Source organism: Calonectris borealis, chromosome 14 (assembly GCF_964195595.1).
Source record: "Calonectris borealis chromosome 14, bCalBor7.hap1.2, whole genome shotgun sequence".
Lineage (NCBI taxonomy): Eukaryota > Metazoa > Chordata > Aves > Procellariiformes > Procellariidae > Calonectris > Calonectris borealis.
The window spans coordinates 15,433,478-15,452,714 of NC_134325.1; the positions used below are offsets into that span (position 1 = coordinate 15,433,478).

The 19,237-nt window shown below is 37.4% G+C and overlaps 1 protein-coding gene across 1 annotated transcript in view; it reads right to left on the minus strand.

Moving 5' to 3' along the window:
• The window catches only part of LUZP2 (leucine zipper protein 2), a 198,991-nt gene that overhangs the window by 44,543 nt on the left and 135,211 nt on the right, over nucleotides 1–19,237 (minus strand). Inside the window, exon 8 of the mRNA XM_075163293.1 lies at nucleotides 1,276–1,350. Within this exon, the coding sequence (XP_075019394.1) occupies nucleotides 1,276–1,350 (75 nt within the window). The remainder of the gene's footprint in view (nucleotides 1–1,275; nucleotides 1,351–19,237) is intronic.

Here is a 19,237-nt window from a genome sequence, read left to right on the forward strand (position 1 = left end):
TTTCACAGCACGTAAGCAATGATGCCATCCAAAGATTCTCGCAATGATAATTTGCAAGAAGATGACACCAGACTTCTGGTAAGCGTACAGAACCAGAACTGAGCCCTAAATTAAAATTCTATAATATTTAGTAGGAAAGAAACAGACGGTCAGAGAAGTCAGTTGGGTGTGCGGCAAATCCTCTTTTAATTTGCAGACCAAATCCCTTAATAGCATTCTCATTAAAAGTTCCTGATGTCAAATGTTCTTTGCTTTCTCCTTCACAACTGTCTGCATTATAATGAATAACTGCATTTAGAAGATATTTACTGCAAACATTGCTCTCTTGCCATTGCCACAGAGAGTATATTGGCACTAGTGAGAGACACATCTGAGTGTTCTACATGCAAAGGAGGAACATGCTTAATTTTTAAATTAATATGTGGAGCAGTTCAGTTCAGTGTACTAACAAGAAACACACAATACATCACCAGACGCAGACACAGGTTTGGATAATGCTATTGTAAGCATTACTTATAACAGATGACCTTTTGCAATGCTGGATGCAAATCCTCAGTCAAGAGGATGATTTCAGTGATTGCAATGTTGAAGATTAAATAAAAATGCTTTAGTGCAAAGGGTATATTTTTTTTTCATGTCTAATAGAACCTGAAAATACTAGAAAACCAAACCAAAAAACTAGTCTTTGATAGCGTATTGAAGTTTTTTCCTTTCTGATAAACCGCTTCCCTATTGCATGATATTTTCTCCCCAGCTACCCTAAATCTAGAAGCAAGTTCCCCTGTTGCATAGCTGACAGGAGTGAATGTGTCCTGCTTTGTCCCCTTCCTGGGATTCCCCACAGAGGAGCAGGCACCTCTGCCTACAAAAGAGTCAGCTCTGTCACATCAGTGCCACCCGAACAAGAGACTGACACATTTCTATACTGCATCCTACTTGGAACTACAACTAAACCTCAGATAAAGATCGTATTGGTTACAGGCACATTCTCCTTAGTGTACTTTTGCACATAAAGGAGTGTGGCATTTGGCTTTCTGTGGGGTTTTGAGATGTTTCTTTCTAATTTGATTGCCTTCCTCTTAAATAACTTTGCAGCTGTACTTAACTTCATGCATCATAATTAGTTCCACTGACTTCAGCTGCATTACACCCAGGTACATGCAATTAAGTATCCATCTAAATCTTTGCAAGACTTTCATTTGTTTTTGTCAAATTACACTGAAACTTTCACAGCTGATAGAGATAAACATGCTTACATTATGTTACACTTCTTACTTTGTCAAGGGCTGCCTTTTCCAATTCATCTTTTGCAACTGCTAGTTTTTGCTCCAGGTCTGTTAGTTGTTGTGCCTGTGGGAACAAAGAAGAAAAAGCTGATGCAATCCACAATGCATTTTTTTCCCATAATTTTTCATGCAGTACCTCTGAGAGATGAAAGGATATAAATTTTACAAGTAATATATATGAATTGGGTCAGAATTGCTTGCAAAAAGGCCAGACCCCAAGGGATTTTTTTTTTTTCCTGAGAAAAAGTGTATTATGTGGGAACTGGGCTCAAATCTGCTCCATTTATGTGAATGCCAGTTTACTCTAATTTCAATGTCAGTACTAAAAATAATTCCATACTATAAAGTATTTAGAATTATGCCATATCCTTCTGGAAAATTCAAAATATTCATTCATTTATCTGACTTCTGTTTGTAATTTGAAACACTATTTTGTAGTTGTAAACATTGAGATGCTAACATTAATGTAACTTGGCATAAACAGAGAAATTGGAAAACACCCAAACGTTCATGCATGTAGACACCTTATGAAATGCTGCTATCTGCTGGTATACAAGGGGTTAACTCCAGCTTTGTTTCTCCATCTCCTTCCCTGGAGATATGAAAGGAAAATTCACAATAGCAGCTAGTTATGCAACTACATAGTGAGAAAGCATTTGGGGAGATTTGCATTTGCAGTCGGGGTCAGGCAAGCAGCCTGCGCCCTGTGTGGAAGGTCTTTTTATACGACATAACATTATTTTCCTGCAGAGTCCTTCAAGAGGGGATCTGACTTTTTACAATGTATATGCAATGTATTGAGTGCAGAGGTTCAGAAGATGCTTTTAAATACTCAGTAAATAAAGACAATGATTTTTTTCTCCCCTTCCCTAGGAGCTAGATAGACTCAGACAGTTCTCATTTCTCAGTTAAAGAGCAACACATTTTAATTTTGACCAAATATTTGCAAGCACCCTTTCCTTCAGCACCACCCCATGCTCACCAGCTTTCTGGAGTTCATCCCCAGCCAGATACTATTTTCTTGCCGGACTTTTCAAGATCACATGCACTCTGCTGACTGAAGCATAGCTTAATGTATAGTCACACAACATAAATGCTGCTTAGCCTAAACCCTCCAAAATGTGGTTAACTTGGTCTCTGTGTTGGGGCAATGACTGTACTTCCAGCACATACAGTATCTGATGTGTATTGGCTTAGGCAAGCCTGAAGTCCTCAGCAGATACCTCAAGTGATGTTTATTAGCATTAGGCATCGGCTGTACTGGCTGATAAAATGACAAAAGCCTGGAATTTTCAGTTCCCTGCTCATGTAAAGAATCACTTAGTCACATTTTAAAACAGGATTAAGCATTTATCTGCGGATTTATCAGAGAAGCCACAGTTTCATTAGTCAAAACCATGTACGATTAGGCAATCTTGCTCCAAAGCAGAAGTCAACCTCTTGCTCAGATGCGGGGAAGTCTCTTGTGAATGCAGTCCCTAATTTCCACTGCATCAGGTTTCTTACACCTGATACCAGCCACTGTCACACACACAACTCAGACCCCTGGTTTGATTCCTCAGCCTGGCAACAGAGCATCCTGTTGCCAGAACAGAGCACCCCCTGTTGCGACAGGACAAGGGGGAATGGTTTTAAACTAAAAGAAGGTCGATTTAGAGTAGATATAAGGAAGAAAGTTTTTACAATGAGGGTGGTGAAACCCTGGCACAGGGTGCCCAGAGAGGTGGTAGGTGCCCCATCCCTGGGAACATTCAAGGTCAGGTTGGACGGGGCTCTGAGCCACCTGATCTAGTTGACGATGTCCCTGCCCACGGCAGGGAGGGTGGACTAGATGACCTTTAAAGGTCTCTTCCAACCCAAACTGTTCTATGATTCTATGATCCAATACAGAAAGAATCCTTCCACTTCATTAGAATTTGCAAAATTTAACTGGACTTATCACTGGCTTATTAGAGAAAAAAATTACCAACATATAAGAATTTTTCTAGAGTTCAGTAACATTTGCGTTTGTTACTAAGTATAGTACATAATATTGCTCACGATAAACATGCTCCCAGTCAATGTTTGAAAGACTGAACATTAAGCTTGGCTCTATCTGATGCAGAGACAGTTCTCATTAGATACTAGAACTAGACGAAGTAATTTCTCACACCATTAACATTTTAATTATTGCTACTTATTAAACTATTTTTACAGTAGTTATACAAATTAATACACTTTCAATTAATGAGAACCAAGATTTGAAAAACAGTATATATAATTAAGTAATTTGAATTGCCATTAAAAAAAGGAAATTATACAAAATAACCTTTACATGCTAAATGAGAGGCCAGGATGGCATCTCTGGTGGTGTGCACTGCTAAAGGATTAGAATCACTTGGAAGATGACGGATTGCAGCATGGTGTGGGCCAGGCAACTAGGCAACTTCTTCAGCACCACCTGCGTTACAGTTTAAATCAGTGGAATACCAGAGCTAAAGTTATGAATTTCAGGACATCTGGTTTTCTTCAACACATGCATTATGTAGGCATCTGAAAATCCGGGTAGTTGATAGGAAGCAGGTAACGGTGGTTACAGGTGACTGCTGCTTCTTTCCTTGCAGAGGAATGTCTGGTGCTATATAACACATTGTACTCAATGAAACTGCAGCCATATCAAAAATCAAGTTGGAGAAAAAGTGTTTAATTTCTTTAATTGCTGCCTGCCATTAGAAAGAATTAGTTAATCTAACATATTGTAATAACAATGCTCACATCAAGTAAAACATTTTCAGGTTACGGTGAAAAGGTATTCTTCCAAAGGACAGGTTCATATGTATTAATAAAGTCTTTCTGAATGCACCATTTATCAAGCCTTATTCTTATTTGTGGTAATATTGTCATATTTTGATGGACTAACTTTTTTCTGTAACTTTCATGTATATTTATTTTATTTCACAGGTTACTGAGCCAATAGGCCAGTGATATCAACCCAACTGACATCAAGTGAGAATAAAATCTTGGCATTAAAAATGCATTTCAGATGAACCACTCACTTCAAAGTAGTGAAATTTATTTACATCTTAGTCCCAAAACTGCAGAAAAATAATTTTTTTCCTGAAAATTTTTGTCTATCAAGGCTGAATTCATATTGCAATAATTTCACTGCTGTTTTAATTTAGAAGTTTTTTAGGGAGTCTAATTCAATTAATATGGCTTGGATACTGAATAAATAAAAAGGACAAAATACCAGTAGGACTACACAAGGTCAATTCTGATAAGGAATAAAGCACCTTTAAAAAGTATAGCCGGGAAAAACTCAAAAATATTAAGTTTCTCTTAGGCATTCTTGTAGAATCAGGTCTTACAGAGGAAACAGTGAGATAAATCATTTTTTCAACCTCTGAAAGAGTGCATTGAGCAATTACTGTCAGTGAAGTACACTTTTCTAACTCACTTAAATGAATGTACTTACCTTTACTCATTGTGAATTACATTACACAAAATGCCCATATTTAAATTATTCCAGGCATAAACATAAGAAGAAAAAGAAAAGACTAGTCTGATTTGAAGTAGACAGACAGAAATCCAAACTGACACAGAATTTTTTATAACGAGTAATTGAGACCAGAGAGAATTTCTGCATATACATAAAAAAAAAGTGAAAGCAATGCCTACATGTCTTTGGGATAATGACTTTGAATATTGAAGAATTTATAAATATCCTATCAATATAATATAGGTAGTTGAGATGTTGGTATTCCTCAAAGTCACACAAAAGCAACAAAACAGGGGGGCAAAAGAGAAGTTTTGTAATCTGAAAAACAATGTCTAGAAGCTTTACATGTCTCACTTCCTTAGTCACATTAGAAGAAAAAAAACACATTCACTAGTGCTCTTTGGAGAAGTTACAGCTTTTGTTTGTTCTAAAAAATTAATCCTTTCCATGATCTTTTTTGGGACAAACATACCCAGGTAAATACAATGAATAAACTACTGTTGGATTATGTATTGTGGGTAACAATGCAGTACTTTACAAATAAGCTCCAAATGCAGCTCCTTTAAGTGTTCTTGTTGGTGTTTTACCCTGAAAAGGTAGATCTGAACTTTCTTCCCAAACCTGGCTAGTCCACAGGCTTTTCCACAGATATCTCCTCCTCCAAGTCCTCCCATTTCTTCTCAGGAATCAGACAAAACCTAAAGCTTCTCACCCGTGAGGTGAGTCACTAGATTTTTCCTGAAGGTACAGGTCAGCAAAACCAGGCTGGGATCTTATTTCCGTGTACAATTTAACAAACCCAATAGCACAATGACTGATGGAAAAATTTCCTTCTGAGAAGTCCCAGAAACAGGATCCCTCAGTACGATCAACCACTGCGTGTGCTGGTGGGTCAGAGGGAGCGGTGCCCACCTTTACATTTCAGTCTTACTTGATCCCAGATCTATTCCACGTTAACCGCGGGATATGAATTCCACCAGAGAATAATTCAGGGTCAGGCGGGTGACGCAGCTGCACAGCTATTACAAATACTGCACGCTTGTTAGCGTAGCCAAAAAATGTTTTTTAAAAGGCTTTTTAGCATTTCTTTCCCAGAAACTTTATACAGCATGTCAATGTGGAATACGAAGTATATCGTGATGGCTTGTGCTGGTGGTTCTTTTGTGTTTGGTTTTTGTTTGGGTTGTTTTGGTTTTGTTTGGGTTTTTTTTTTTTTTTTTTAACTTGTAATTGCTTAAAATACTCAGGAAAAAAAATTACTCTGTTCCCTTTCTTTTCCTTATACAAAATTTCAAAGTTTTTTCCTTGCTAGGTTATGGCTTCATGTTAGAAGGATTACTTACATGTGCAGAGATAAACATAGTCACGACTGGGTTTTCTTCACTTCAAGACATGATAAATTGGAATTTCATTTGGTTATTACAAAATTTTTAAGGACGTATTGTATTTCATACCAAGGATTGCTGTTTATCAAGGACAAAATATCACACATTCTGCTTAATTAGAAAACACGGTTGACTAAGTGATGTTTAATCACACGTTAAATAGATTGGATATTCTGAACTCCATTTTTCCCTGCACAGGCCTTAAATAAATGCTTAAGAAAAAGATAAAATATTTACTGTACAACATTTTATTTTATAATTGATTATATTTTCCAACTAGGACAACTTTTTAACTGGAAACCACTTAACCGGAAATTTGAATAAATTATCTGGTAAACACATTTCTCCTGTGCTTATTCTGTAAGCGTTAGTTGTATCTTAGAACAAGAGACTTGTAAATTGTACTGTTTACCGTAGCACAAGGTGTTAAATGTAACCGAGAATAACACTTTTTGGCAGCTAGTCCATTTAATCAGACGTGCAGCAAAACCCAGACGTTCAGCAACATCTGAATTATATTTCAGGCACTTAAGACAAGAAGAAAAGTCAGTTAAAAACATCATTTCTGCAAAGACTCACAGCTTGTACGTTTTCTTAATGCTCATTACTGCCACAATGCTTTTATCTCTTATTTGCGACTACTCGGGTTGTACATTAAAAAAAGGAAATAAGACCTTTGCGCTTTTGTGCTAGTTGTCATGCTTTTCCTTCACATAAAACTCGTTACAATGAAAGTAAAACAGCAGTTTGCTAGGGTTTCAGTAAACAACCTCTAACTCAAGGAAAATAACTCTTTCTCTGCAGAAACGGGGTCAGGCGACGTGCACGAAGAGAAGAGCCGCACTGCTCACCTTTGTGCCTGGTCTGCCTTTTAATCTCCCGTGGGGGATTTTCCTCCCTTCAGGTCAGGCCAGAGCACCTTCGGTTTTAGCACCCGTTGTTATTTCCAATGGATAACCGATCCGCATGATTACAACAACCCGCTGCTCTTTCTTTTCTAAGTCAGTCGTCTTTAAACAATTGTATTGCTTATTTTAGCAGTAAGAGAACAAACACTGAGGGGGTAAGCATTTTAAAATTCATGTTAGGCATACAGAATGCTCTACACCTCTGCCAGTAGTGCGCTGGAAACATTTACTTCCCCTTCTCTTGAGGGATGATTAATTCACATCTTGCCCAAAGCTTCAGCTTTTTGGTTTGGGGGCTTCTTTCTAAGATTTGACCGTTCCAGTCAAGAGCATAATTCAGCCAGGAAAATACAAACCCAGGAAAACAGAACTAGTATTTCTGGCAATATCACTTAAGTTAAAAGTATTTGTCAAGAGATAACTTCTTAAAACTTCAAAAACATTACCTCATATTTAGCTGATGAATAAAGTAAAACCTAAAACATCCAACACATACAGTATTCATTAACACCAGCATATTCATTACTGCAAAGTGCCTCCAAATCAGCCAACAATGAGTAATATAGAAATTTCAAAAACCCTCCCAAAATGCAGATTAAATTTATTGTATTTATTTTGAGAACTTCATGCTGCAGATCATTACGTAGATGAATTTGCTGTCGGCAATATCCCAGAAAACAGGATCAAGCAAGGGGGAGACTAAGTGATGAAGAACTATCTTCTCAAATAATTTTTATTTCTGCCTGATTTGGAACAAATGCCGAGGTATTCAAAATTGCCTCTGCTAGGAAGCACACCCAATTTGGGACATACATGTCCATATGCTCCAGATGCTGATTGCCTGGAGCTGGGTGATCTCCCAGGCGATCACCCCACAGCATGGTTCATCAAGGAGCCGCAGGGCCAGGAGAGCAGCTGGTTCTGGATTTCAACGTGTGCCAGGTGCCACCAAGGCACCGGTGCCCAAGGCACCGCCTTGGCTGCTCCTCCAGCCTTTCTGGTTCCAGGGAAAGCCAACGCGTGCAGGCACCGTGGCTGGCACCTGATCTTCGTTTTCACAATTTGTCATGTTTGTATCTGACCATTCCCTCCCTTACTGCACGGAGGCTGACAGCACATCACATCCTAATATCCTCAGCACAAAGTCTTCAGTTCTAGTATTTCAGAAAAAGACATTTTTCTTGGCAATTTCTACAGCACCTACCACTGCAGAAGCTTAAATGCTGAAGAAAAACGATTGTGCCAAAACAGTTGCTCTCAAAGTGTACTTCTGGCATCAGCATTACTCATCCAACATCCTGCCCCCTTTTGACGTATAGCACACGTGGATGGATCCAGGTTTCCACGGGAAACATTCCCTCTTTTTCCTGCTACATGTTTACAGAAGATGAGGCTTTGACTCATCTTTCAGCTTCTTATATGTCTTTCCCTCAGTCCTGTTTTTTCTCTGATCTTTAGACAGTTTGAAATTTTTCAAAACCTTACATGACAAAGTTTTAAAATTTTTCATTCCTACTGGGCACACTCAAAATCATTATTTTAATTAAACCATTTGGAAAATGTCAAAGTCCCAGTCAATTTCAATTTGATATCAATAGGAAACCTCTCTGCCTTTTAGCAGGAGCTGGAACAGGTCTGTAAGTTGACTGAATAGCTGTACGCTGCCAGTTAAAAGTGGAGCTGCTGCTGCTGCTAGATTTAAGAAACCTTGTCTCACGCTGGCTATCAACCTGCCTTGTCTCATGCAGTAACTTAGACCACCTATTTAAGACTGCATTGCCATTTAATGCAAGTCCATATCCTTAAGGCCACATCCTCAGGGCCATATAGAAACTTTTAAAATTGGCTTTTTCAGTTCATTAAAAAAGTTACAACAATTTTTCATGCTCAAAACTGTGTTGTAAAAACTGTACTGACAATAAACTAATAGACCTGAATTACTAAACGATATTCACATTTTGCAAATCTGTAATTGCCAAAACTGCATGAAACCATTAAAAAAATAGAATAGTAGAAGGAGATTTGTTTCAATAAGGATATTAATGAATTATGTTAATACATAATCCAATGTCCTTACTGGGAAATATATATGATGACATCCCTCCACCTTCTTGTATGTCATTTATCTCTCTATATTAAAAAAATTCCCATGTCTGCAAATAGCTTGTAAGTATTTTTCAGCAGCCAATTCTGTCTAGATCTTCAGGCCCCTCCTGTGATGCTAAAATAATGTGCTAACATTAACACATTACTAATTATTATAGCATCGTTACAACAATAAACAAAATGCTAAAATATGGCATTTGAAATAGAAAATAGGCACCAGCAAGGTAAACAGTGACATCTACTTCCTAAGCAAAACACACATAATCTAAATGAGACTTTCTACATACATTTTTGCCAATGTTGTGAAAATACACTATACCACCACTCAGGAGGAAAAAAAACACAAAACCTACTACAAAAGAAATCAAATTAAAAAATAAAATCTTATGCTTCATGAAAACAAGAAGTACTCACTTACCATACAGTGATAAAAAACCTTGTAACAGGAGATGAGGAAATGGTCCCTATGCTAACTATGTTATCTCAACAAGATAGCTACCCGAAAAGTAATCACGCCATCTCTTACCACCCAAACATCAACCACAGTCATTTATGCAACAGCCCTAATACATTTTACAAAAATCAACTAAGCAAATTTCAATTTCCTGTCTCTCGCAGGGGCCTCAGCTTCTACCGGGAAAAACAACTCAGTAATATCCTGTCTTAAAGCATTTTTCTACATCCAATAAGTAGCCAGATCTAATCACAAATAATTGATAACCTGAAAACCAAATTTATACATCCAACAGTAGGCAACATCCAAATACAGATCTAAAAGTGCACAAACATATTGATTTGATCAAGAAAAAAAAAAATCCCAAAGTGAATAATCAACAAAAGCATTGTAAAACCAACCAAACAAAAAAGCATCATAAGCCTTCTCACTTGAAAAGAAAAAACAAAATCTAGCAGTTTCTAAGACTAAACTACCGCATGCAGCAAGAGCTAGAGGGATCCTAAACCATGAAGACTAAGTCCAACACTCATTATACTACAGAGTAGAAATACCTCAAGGAAGATCCCACAATCTCTTATCTTAGGACTCAAAGAAAATACCAATTCTCACTCATGACATATTAACCCATAAAACCCTGCACAGCCTAGCCCATCAGTCGTCCACCTCAGGACGCAGCCTGCCAGATTCATCAGCAAAAAAACCTGGCACAAAGTTCATATTCAGTCCTATTATTCTCAAAACAGCAAAAATTGAATTCTGTAAAATTATCACATTCTAGAAATCCACAGATAAATACAATAATCTTCATATAATACCAACTTCTAACATGAATAAAATCTACACTATGCTTCCGTTCCTTCAGCCATCAATGCAACTGCTTTGGGGAATATACTTACAATTTTCTTCTTGCCATCCTGATGACTTTCGACAAACAAGGATACTCCTTGAAGAAAACACACCTATTTTCAAGCAAGTCATCAAAGTAATAGCTGTACATTATCACACGGCAACATAAAAACTCAGCTCTCCCTAGCAACGTGTTCCTGGCTGTCATACATCACCAGATACAGCAACTTCTGTGAAAGAGCATTAATTACTGATTAAGCTATTAAATATATAACTTTACTGATTTTGTAATTACCTTGTATTGAAAATGCTTTGAAAGAAAAATGTCATGAATCTTTCTATCAGGCTTTGCGCAAACCAATGTATACAAATGGAACCAGAGCATGAAATGCAAACCACTCCATAAGTCCTGGGCTGATCTGCATGTAAATCATCGTATCACTGGATCTATTACTCACAAATGCTTAGTAATATTAGCACAAAGATGATAATTCCTGAGCTAAAGATGAAGAAAAGCATTTTGCAATACTTGCAGCCATGATGCTGTCTCCTACACTCAAAGACCTTTGCTACAAGAGAACAAATCATAGTTTGAAATAATTACTCAAAATAACACTACAGAGGTCATCTCTCAAGGTCTGAGGCAACTTCCATGTGATATCTTTGATGCAAAGTATTATTTAAGCCTTTCTTTCCCAAATTATTTTAAATTTTTTTTAGTGGTTTGGTACCTGATTTATTTCCACCACCACCTCCTTCCCTTTTCAGCCAAATTTAAATGCTATGGTACACAGTACCTCTTTTTTTAGGTGTAGTCCTACGTTTTTAGACAAAACATTTTTCTCTCTAATACAACTCTGTCCAATTACAGATTGATAAGAGTTTTCATTTGATTGTTTTCTGTTAGTCATGTTTGTGCATCATCACTTTTATTGCTTTAGGAAATGGTATTAGGCTCTAAATTCCTCACAGACTCAGCAGAGTGGATGAAGAACCTGAAGACTGGAAAAGAATACGTATGATAACCATCTTCAGAAAGACAGAAATTGAAGGGGTCATGGCTTACAGACCCATTAGTACAACATTCATTTTTGGAAAAGTACTGAAAAGAATAATCACACTACCTCTCTACAGGGCAGGGTTTTTTGGTATATATATCATTCAAGAACTGAACAGTGAACAAACGTATACTCATTAAATATTCTGGTGACATCAAACCAGAACTCTGTGTGTCACAGAAGATGGGATTTATCTAAATTTATCCTGCCAAACTGGAAAAAATAGCATGACGTTCATTAAACACAAGTATGGGATGTTAAATATAGACACGAATAATCAATAAAACAAATATAGAATACAGAACAGTAGGGATGAATGACTCAAGATGATATCACCACTGAGTATGTCATGTTTTTGTAGAAAAGGCAAAGAACACTGTGGGTACAGACTATAAAAATCCTTTTGCTCTGCTCAGCATGAGTGAAATGTCCAGCTGGACTTCAATGTCCATTTTAGGGCACTGCAAATGAACACAGACCAAAGGAAACAAGTTCAGATGTGACTAACATGAAGCATTAATGGTATACAAATATGTACCGAGAAGCAAGACTGGAAAAAAAATTCTACATATGTTAACCTAAAAAAGAACACTGTGAGAGAGACAGAATAATAATCTCAAACTATGCAAAATATTGCTTTAAAGAAAGGGTTTTAAAAAAAAAAACAAACAACTACTTTCCAAATGTATGGGAGATAACGTGATAACAAATTGGCTTAAATTTCAGTAAGGAAGATTCAAGACATATAAGAAAACATTTTCTACTACTACGGCTAATAGACTAGAATAGACCAAAGCAGCAGAAACACATAGAGTTTGAACTGCTGCAGGTTTCTAAAAAAAAAAAAAAAAAAAAAAAAAAAAAAAAAAAAAAAATTAGATGAGCATTGTGAAAGAATAACACGTATCTAATTGAACCTTCTGTGGAGTCAGAGAATATGTAACATCCTTTCCATTTTCCATAGTCTCCTAAGAAAACAGCTTTTGCCAAAACTGAACCAGTGCTGATGGGATTGCCAGGAATTTTTGATCTCAGTAAATATGAAGTAACCTTTCTTATTTATGTATTTAAAAGGAAAAGTCCTTAAGAATATTTTCAGACTTTTCATTTATCATCTATCAGACTCTGCTTGTATTGTGGGCACTTTTCATTTCATCGTCATCCTTTGTAGGAAAAGCAAAGACTTATAGAAAAAATAAACTCAATCCAAAGAAAAATAACCTCTTTTTTGCTAATAAAATCACCAAAGAATAATATATAGCCACAGTAGACTAATGAGAATAAATTTATCAAACAGAAAACATAAAATAAAAAAAAATACAGCTAAAAGGGGGTTCAGTTTGCTACTTTCATTCATTGTGTCATTTCCGGCAAAGTCCAGGGAAATTTTTTAGAGAACATTTTACTATCTGAAGTCTTTGATAGTTATTCTCTCAAATTAATATGCTTAAAAAATGCTATACATTAAATGTGTAATAACTGGTAAGTCTCCTCTTCCAGACTCTATCAGTCATTATGCAATATGCTGACGTCAGCTTGTAGCTTATAGAACTTCTTATCCCTAATAAAGTCACTGGTTTAAGATCTCTGGGGGGGAAAAAAAACCCAAAACTCTAATATTTTGCTTTATGCTTATGTGTATATGACATTTTATAATGGCTTTTTTTTGTTGTTTTGTTTTTCCTAAGCAGCATTGCTGAACTTCCCAAGGGAGGTCGCAGCAGATCCAGATGCTGAGGAAACACATTGGATGAACAAACACGCTACAGGCTAGAGATCCTGTCTGAAAGCGAGATGAGTTGTGGTATTCTCTCAGGGAAGTTGATATGACAGGCCCATAGGAAACTGTCCTCAGTTTTCTCTTATCATCTCCTTTTAACATCGAGCTAGGGAAGTTACATTTAGCATTACAGGGCAATGTAAAAGCAACAACAAAGATAAGAGCATTCTTTTTGTGCTAAATAAATCAATGTATAAGTAAAGTTTAAGGAAAACAATGTTGCTTTTTTGGTAAGCTTTCTTCAAGGAAAGATTGTTTCATGGTACTTTGAACATAATGAAGAATCCTTTAAAAATGTGTAAAATGGACTAATTTTTCAAACATGCAAGGTCAAATGAATTCTAAGTATCTGCAGCTGATAACAATTTTAATACAAGCAGGTGCAAATCACGGGTGAAGTGAATGTACATTTATGGAATGGCTGGATTTGGGTCAAGCCTGACCGCCAACTGTATACAAATAGTTAGAATTGTATTGGAAAACCTGAAACCTTTGCATCTTCATACATGTGCAAGCACACAAAGCACTCTGTAAAAGGTTATCAGAGATATAAAATTATGTAATCAATTATTTCAAGCCCAGGCAATAAGGTCATTTATATTTTAATGTTTAACACAAGTTCTCTGCTAAGTCAGGTCTTCAGTGGTTTTGTGGTGGTTTTTTGTTTGTTTGTTTTTCTTTAATCATTTCACCTCTTTCTCTGTTGGGAATGCAGAATCTCATAGTCTGCGTCACAGAAATAAACACTTTGCAACTCCGGGAAATAGGTTTACTGTGGCATGTAATTAGCTACTGCTAATAAGGAGGAAAACACATATGGTGGCATCAATTTTACTTTAGAGGGAGGAATGGTATAAATATTTACCACATCCAGTCAGTATGATGTGAAAACAATTTCACATAATTTTGCTTTTCTTCGACTCTTTATGATATCAAATGCATGGTTTAAAATGATTTTCACACATCCAAATAATGAATTGATTGGTGTAGCACTATGTGTTTCAAAGAATTTGGAAAATGGTTTTGACTATAAATGTCAGACTTTATATACACGTTTAGTTAGGTAAGTCTCTAAAACACATCCTTTGCCCCTTACATATAAAGTCAATTCAGGTGTTTCCCAGAAAGAAATACTTCCTTGAAACAAGTCCTTGAAAGAAAAAAAATATTGGTTTTAAACCTGCCTTCTCTTTCTTAGATAAGTCTGTGTAAGTGGTTATAAGACAAGCCTATATTGGAGATGTTGATAGGGTACTGCTTAGTCCTTCAGAGGTATTGAGCGCTCAGTACCTGAAACACTATTTAGGAGCATAAAAGGGAACTGAAGGTAAATGACAATCTTGCTCTTAATTTGTGACGCTGCACTTCACGGAAACGCGTGGGTTCAGGAGTACCACCACGGAAACAAGCTAGACGCTGCGAGGACAGCAGAGGTGGTCTAGCATTGCGAGCAAGTTTCTCCTCTTCCCTCTCCCCTTCCTCTCTCCCAGTCACCCCCACTAACCTCCCCGCCTGCCTTCTCCTTTCCCGCTCTACTTCAGCACCTCCGTCTTTGCTGCTTCCTGATGCCCCTCATCTCCCAGCCCTGCATTTGTCTTCTCAGACATCCTCTAGTTTGACTAGCCTCTAAAGAGGTTGAAGGACCCCCAGGGCCACAGGCAAGCCGTTCGTCAGTGCAAATACCCCCTTGACCGCTACGCTTCAGTAACCCGCCACAACCATCTACCCAACTAGAGCAAACGTGGTTTGCTCTTCAGAGAAAGGTGCATAATTATAAACCATCCCGCTCACGGTAAGACCATGTACAGAATACTTATTAGCAATTACCTAACTTGTTGTAAGGCAGATGGTATTTACTTCCTTATTTAAATTTAAATTATACTATGAACAATGATTAAGTACATTGGTAGGCTAGGCTAAATTAAGTACATTGGTTAGCTGTTGCTCACATCTGAACTTTTTTTGGGTTTTTGGGGACTGTCTATGAATATATAGTGTCTCAGAATTTAAATGACAAAGGAGAAAACAGGTTAAGCAGTAGATGAAGTTCACACTTCTGAAACTCTGAAGCAGAATCCTTAGAAATTCATCACAAAAAGGTAAACAGAGACATACTCAAGCCATAACAGCGAAGCATTTTCACCTTGTACATTTAAAAGAACGACAATTTCAAAAATAAAAGATATTTGTCTAAACTGATAGTGAAAGTTATTGCTGAATTTATTTTTCTTCATCTTGTATTCCTACCAGACACACACATATGTTTGCATTTCATGAACAAAAACCAAATTATTTTTAATTATTTTCTAATTTAGTAAAACGTGACTTCTAGGACAGTATAGCCAAATGATGGGAAGACAGTTAATGAAGGAGGAGTAATTTGAAAGCAAGTGGTTATGAATGCCTGAAACAAATGTAGACCTCGATTTACCAAAGCATTTAAATTTAAGGGTCCTTCACTGAATCAGGGTTTTAGGACCATAATTAAATTATTGTAATTAAGAGTGGACTCATTCAGAACTAGTAAGTACCTACTTACAAAGGCAGCTATAAAATTAAGAAACCTGAGTGAAAATTTTTGTTAATCGTTCCTTATTTTTCTCATTATAATACAAAGCAAATTTCAACTTTCATCAACTCTTTAAGGATACTACGCTGCATGGTTTAAGGGACTGAACTCTGACAGATGGAGAGGAGCTCAAATTCTAATCTCAGTAGAGATACTGACAACCTCTATAGCCTTGAGTGCATCACTTAATTTCTGTGACTCACTGCTTATCTGTTGTATGGCATTATACCACATATATATATATAGAGAAAAATATAAATATACATACACACACGCCACATAATTAATCAGCTAGATTACAAAACGCTTCGAAAACATAAGAAGAGTAAATACATGCCAAATACAATGAACTCATGTTATATTAACCACTTGTTAAGTTACTGTCACACAATGTTAAAAGTAGATATAATTTACCAGTTCACTGGACTATTAAAGGAGAAAGCTGTCTTTTTCCTGCCCCCTTCATCCTCCTCTCCCACTTAATCCCCAGAGCTCTAGTCAGTACAGTCATTGACAAGAATAGTTACCAGAATTTAAGAACTAGTTTCTCGATGTTGATTATGCAAAACAAAAAGCAAACGCCCCCCCACTTACTTCACATATATCTTCACAATTAATTCCACCACAGAAAGCAATAGTTCAGTGGACATGGACTGAAGCGTTCCCTCATGCCCTTTAGAAATCTCGTACGAAGTTTACATCCTTCTGGTGAACTCCTATGAGAAGAACTCCTTGCAACACCCACAGCTATACAGAGAACAGAATTCCCTAAGTCCTCAGTAATGCCCACAGAAAACAGGGTTTAATGGGGTGGGAACGTGGTGGAAGGGTAGAAGTCCTGGAACATGACAGTAATTAGCAGCCAGAGATTATCACACACACCAGTCATGCTCTGTGCCGGCAGAAGACTATCCACCCACCGCTTTGGTCTTGTATCAGAACGAATCAGAGCTTCACAAAACAGCCTCAACAGCAATGATAACATGAAACCTGTTTAGTTTCTAGGCTCAAAGCAACTAGAAATGAAATACCACCTGTTCCTGCCCAAACCTAGCAGCCTCCCTCTGATCAGACAGGTATTTAAAAAGCTTTCTGCCCTATACCACATGGCTTCTACTCTGTTCAGAATGTCTGTCTTCAGACCTGAAACACACACAAACCAGCACACTGAACCACATCTCGCGTGCTTATTTAGGAGGATAGCATAAGTTTGCTGTTCCATTTTCTTAATGAATCAAGTTTCCTTTAGTCAGGAAAAAGACCGACAAGTAAACCTGACAAAGCTATTTCTGACTACACATAAAGGATATCTCAAATTAGCAAATCAGGCAGGCAATCACATACAGAATTGCACATGGTCAAGAGATGTTTCAGGCATTTGCACATGTAGTTCCCAGTACGTGGGACTTAGGAATCCATTTCACAATTCATTAACATCATCCATCTAAAGTTCTCAAAGCATTTTTAATTGCATTAGTTCATAATTTCCCTAAAAGGCAAGTAACATTTTCACTATTTTGCAAGTGAGTGCATTCAGAGCAGAACGCGCCCTGCGTAACTTGGGACCTACATCTGAGCTGGCAGCTCTAGGATTCCTTCATAATCAAGAACTATGTCTACTCAATGTAGGTCAAGGAGTTTAAGGCATAATTCATATGGTCAAACGTAGACATAGTCTTTAGGAGAAGATGTATTTCCCAGATTCCCGCAGCAGTACTGAATAACTCTGCAAGGATAAGAAATGGAGTCTGCATTGCAGACATCCATACCCAGTCGGATGAGAGCCACTTCTATTCCCACCCGCACTAGAGACATTGCATCCATTGTAACTGTCTTGGTTTCGGCTGGGATAGAGTTAAAATTTCTTCCTAGTGCTGTGTTTTGGATTTAGTATGAGAAGAATGTTGATAACACACTGATGTTTTCAGTTGTTGCTAAGTATCTTGTCAAGGACAACTACCCTCCAGGAAGCTACCAAGCTACTACCCTCCCAAGACTGGGAGGAGGGAACACAGCCAGGACAGCCAGCCCAGCTGGCCAACGGGGTATTCCATACCATGTGACGTCACGCTCAGTATATGAATGGTAGGCGTGATCCAGGAAGTACCGCTCACTACTTGGTTATCGGTCAGCGTGGGTGGTGAGCGATTGCAACGTGCATCACTCATTTTATATTTTATTTTTTATTATTATTATTATTTTCTCTTTTCTGTTCTATTAAACTGTCTTTATCTCAACCCATGAGTTTTTTTTTCCTCACTCTCATCCTTCTGATTCTCTCCCTGCCCCGCTGGGGGGTGGGGGGGGAGTGAGCGAGCGGCTGCCTGGTATTTGGCTGCCTGCCAGGTTAAACCATGACAGTAACGCAAGTAAACTCCCTCTCCTCCACCACAAACCCCTGATCTTTACATCTATACCTTAACCACTAAATTGTCATTCCTGAGGAAAAGCCCTCTAAATAGTTTACTGAACTAGGATGAAGGGAAGGTGGATTTCATTTTATGTATGCCAGTGACTTGCCAGACAGTCTTTCCCATTTGTTCACTTCTTTGTGCTCGTGTTTTCCCTCTCCGCTTCTGTAAGCTGTTTTCAGGTGGGCAGCTCAGAGTGTTCCCTCTAAGCATTACTACACGACTTAATAGTTCAGATCCATTTTCGCGATCGCTGCATATTAGCATAATGAAAACAACAAGTAGATATTAGCAATGAACAATCCTTCTGCCTCAGCCAAAGAAAACAAGCTTTCACACCCAGGCAAGTTTAGAGGCTATAATCTTTTCCACTGTTCAAAAACTCAATTATAGCTAAACTGAATTTGAAGAAAAAAATGTGTTATTTTTGTTAATGTTAGCTGGTATTAAAATTTAACTGCCTAGATATATAATATGCCTAGGTTTTATCTCTAAATCTATTCCCCTGGTCTGGATCTTATGATGACCAGAAATAAATGTTCCTGAAAAAACTTGGAATCAACCTGTGCGTGAACAAAAAAAAAAAAAAAGAAAAAAAGAAAAAAAAATTTCACACAAATCACACTGCATATTTTAAATGGCGTACGTTATTCCATCTTTACAGTACTATACATACAATAGAAAGACAGTAGAGAGAGTTAAATACTTTCAGAAGGCAATTCGGACCTCATATTGAGATGAATTACTTCGTAAGTAATTCTAGCTCTAGTCACTTTGAAGATGACTACTTATCTTCATCCTTTATGCCGGGAATAAAAGCACTACTCAATTAGCAGCCCCCAGTCACGTGATCTGAATCTCTCCTCCTTCTTTAACAGGGATTAACTTCTCCCTGTGTTAACAAGGACTTGATACCCTTCAGCAAAATGTCTGTATGTTTTGTCCTTCCCCCA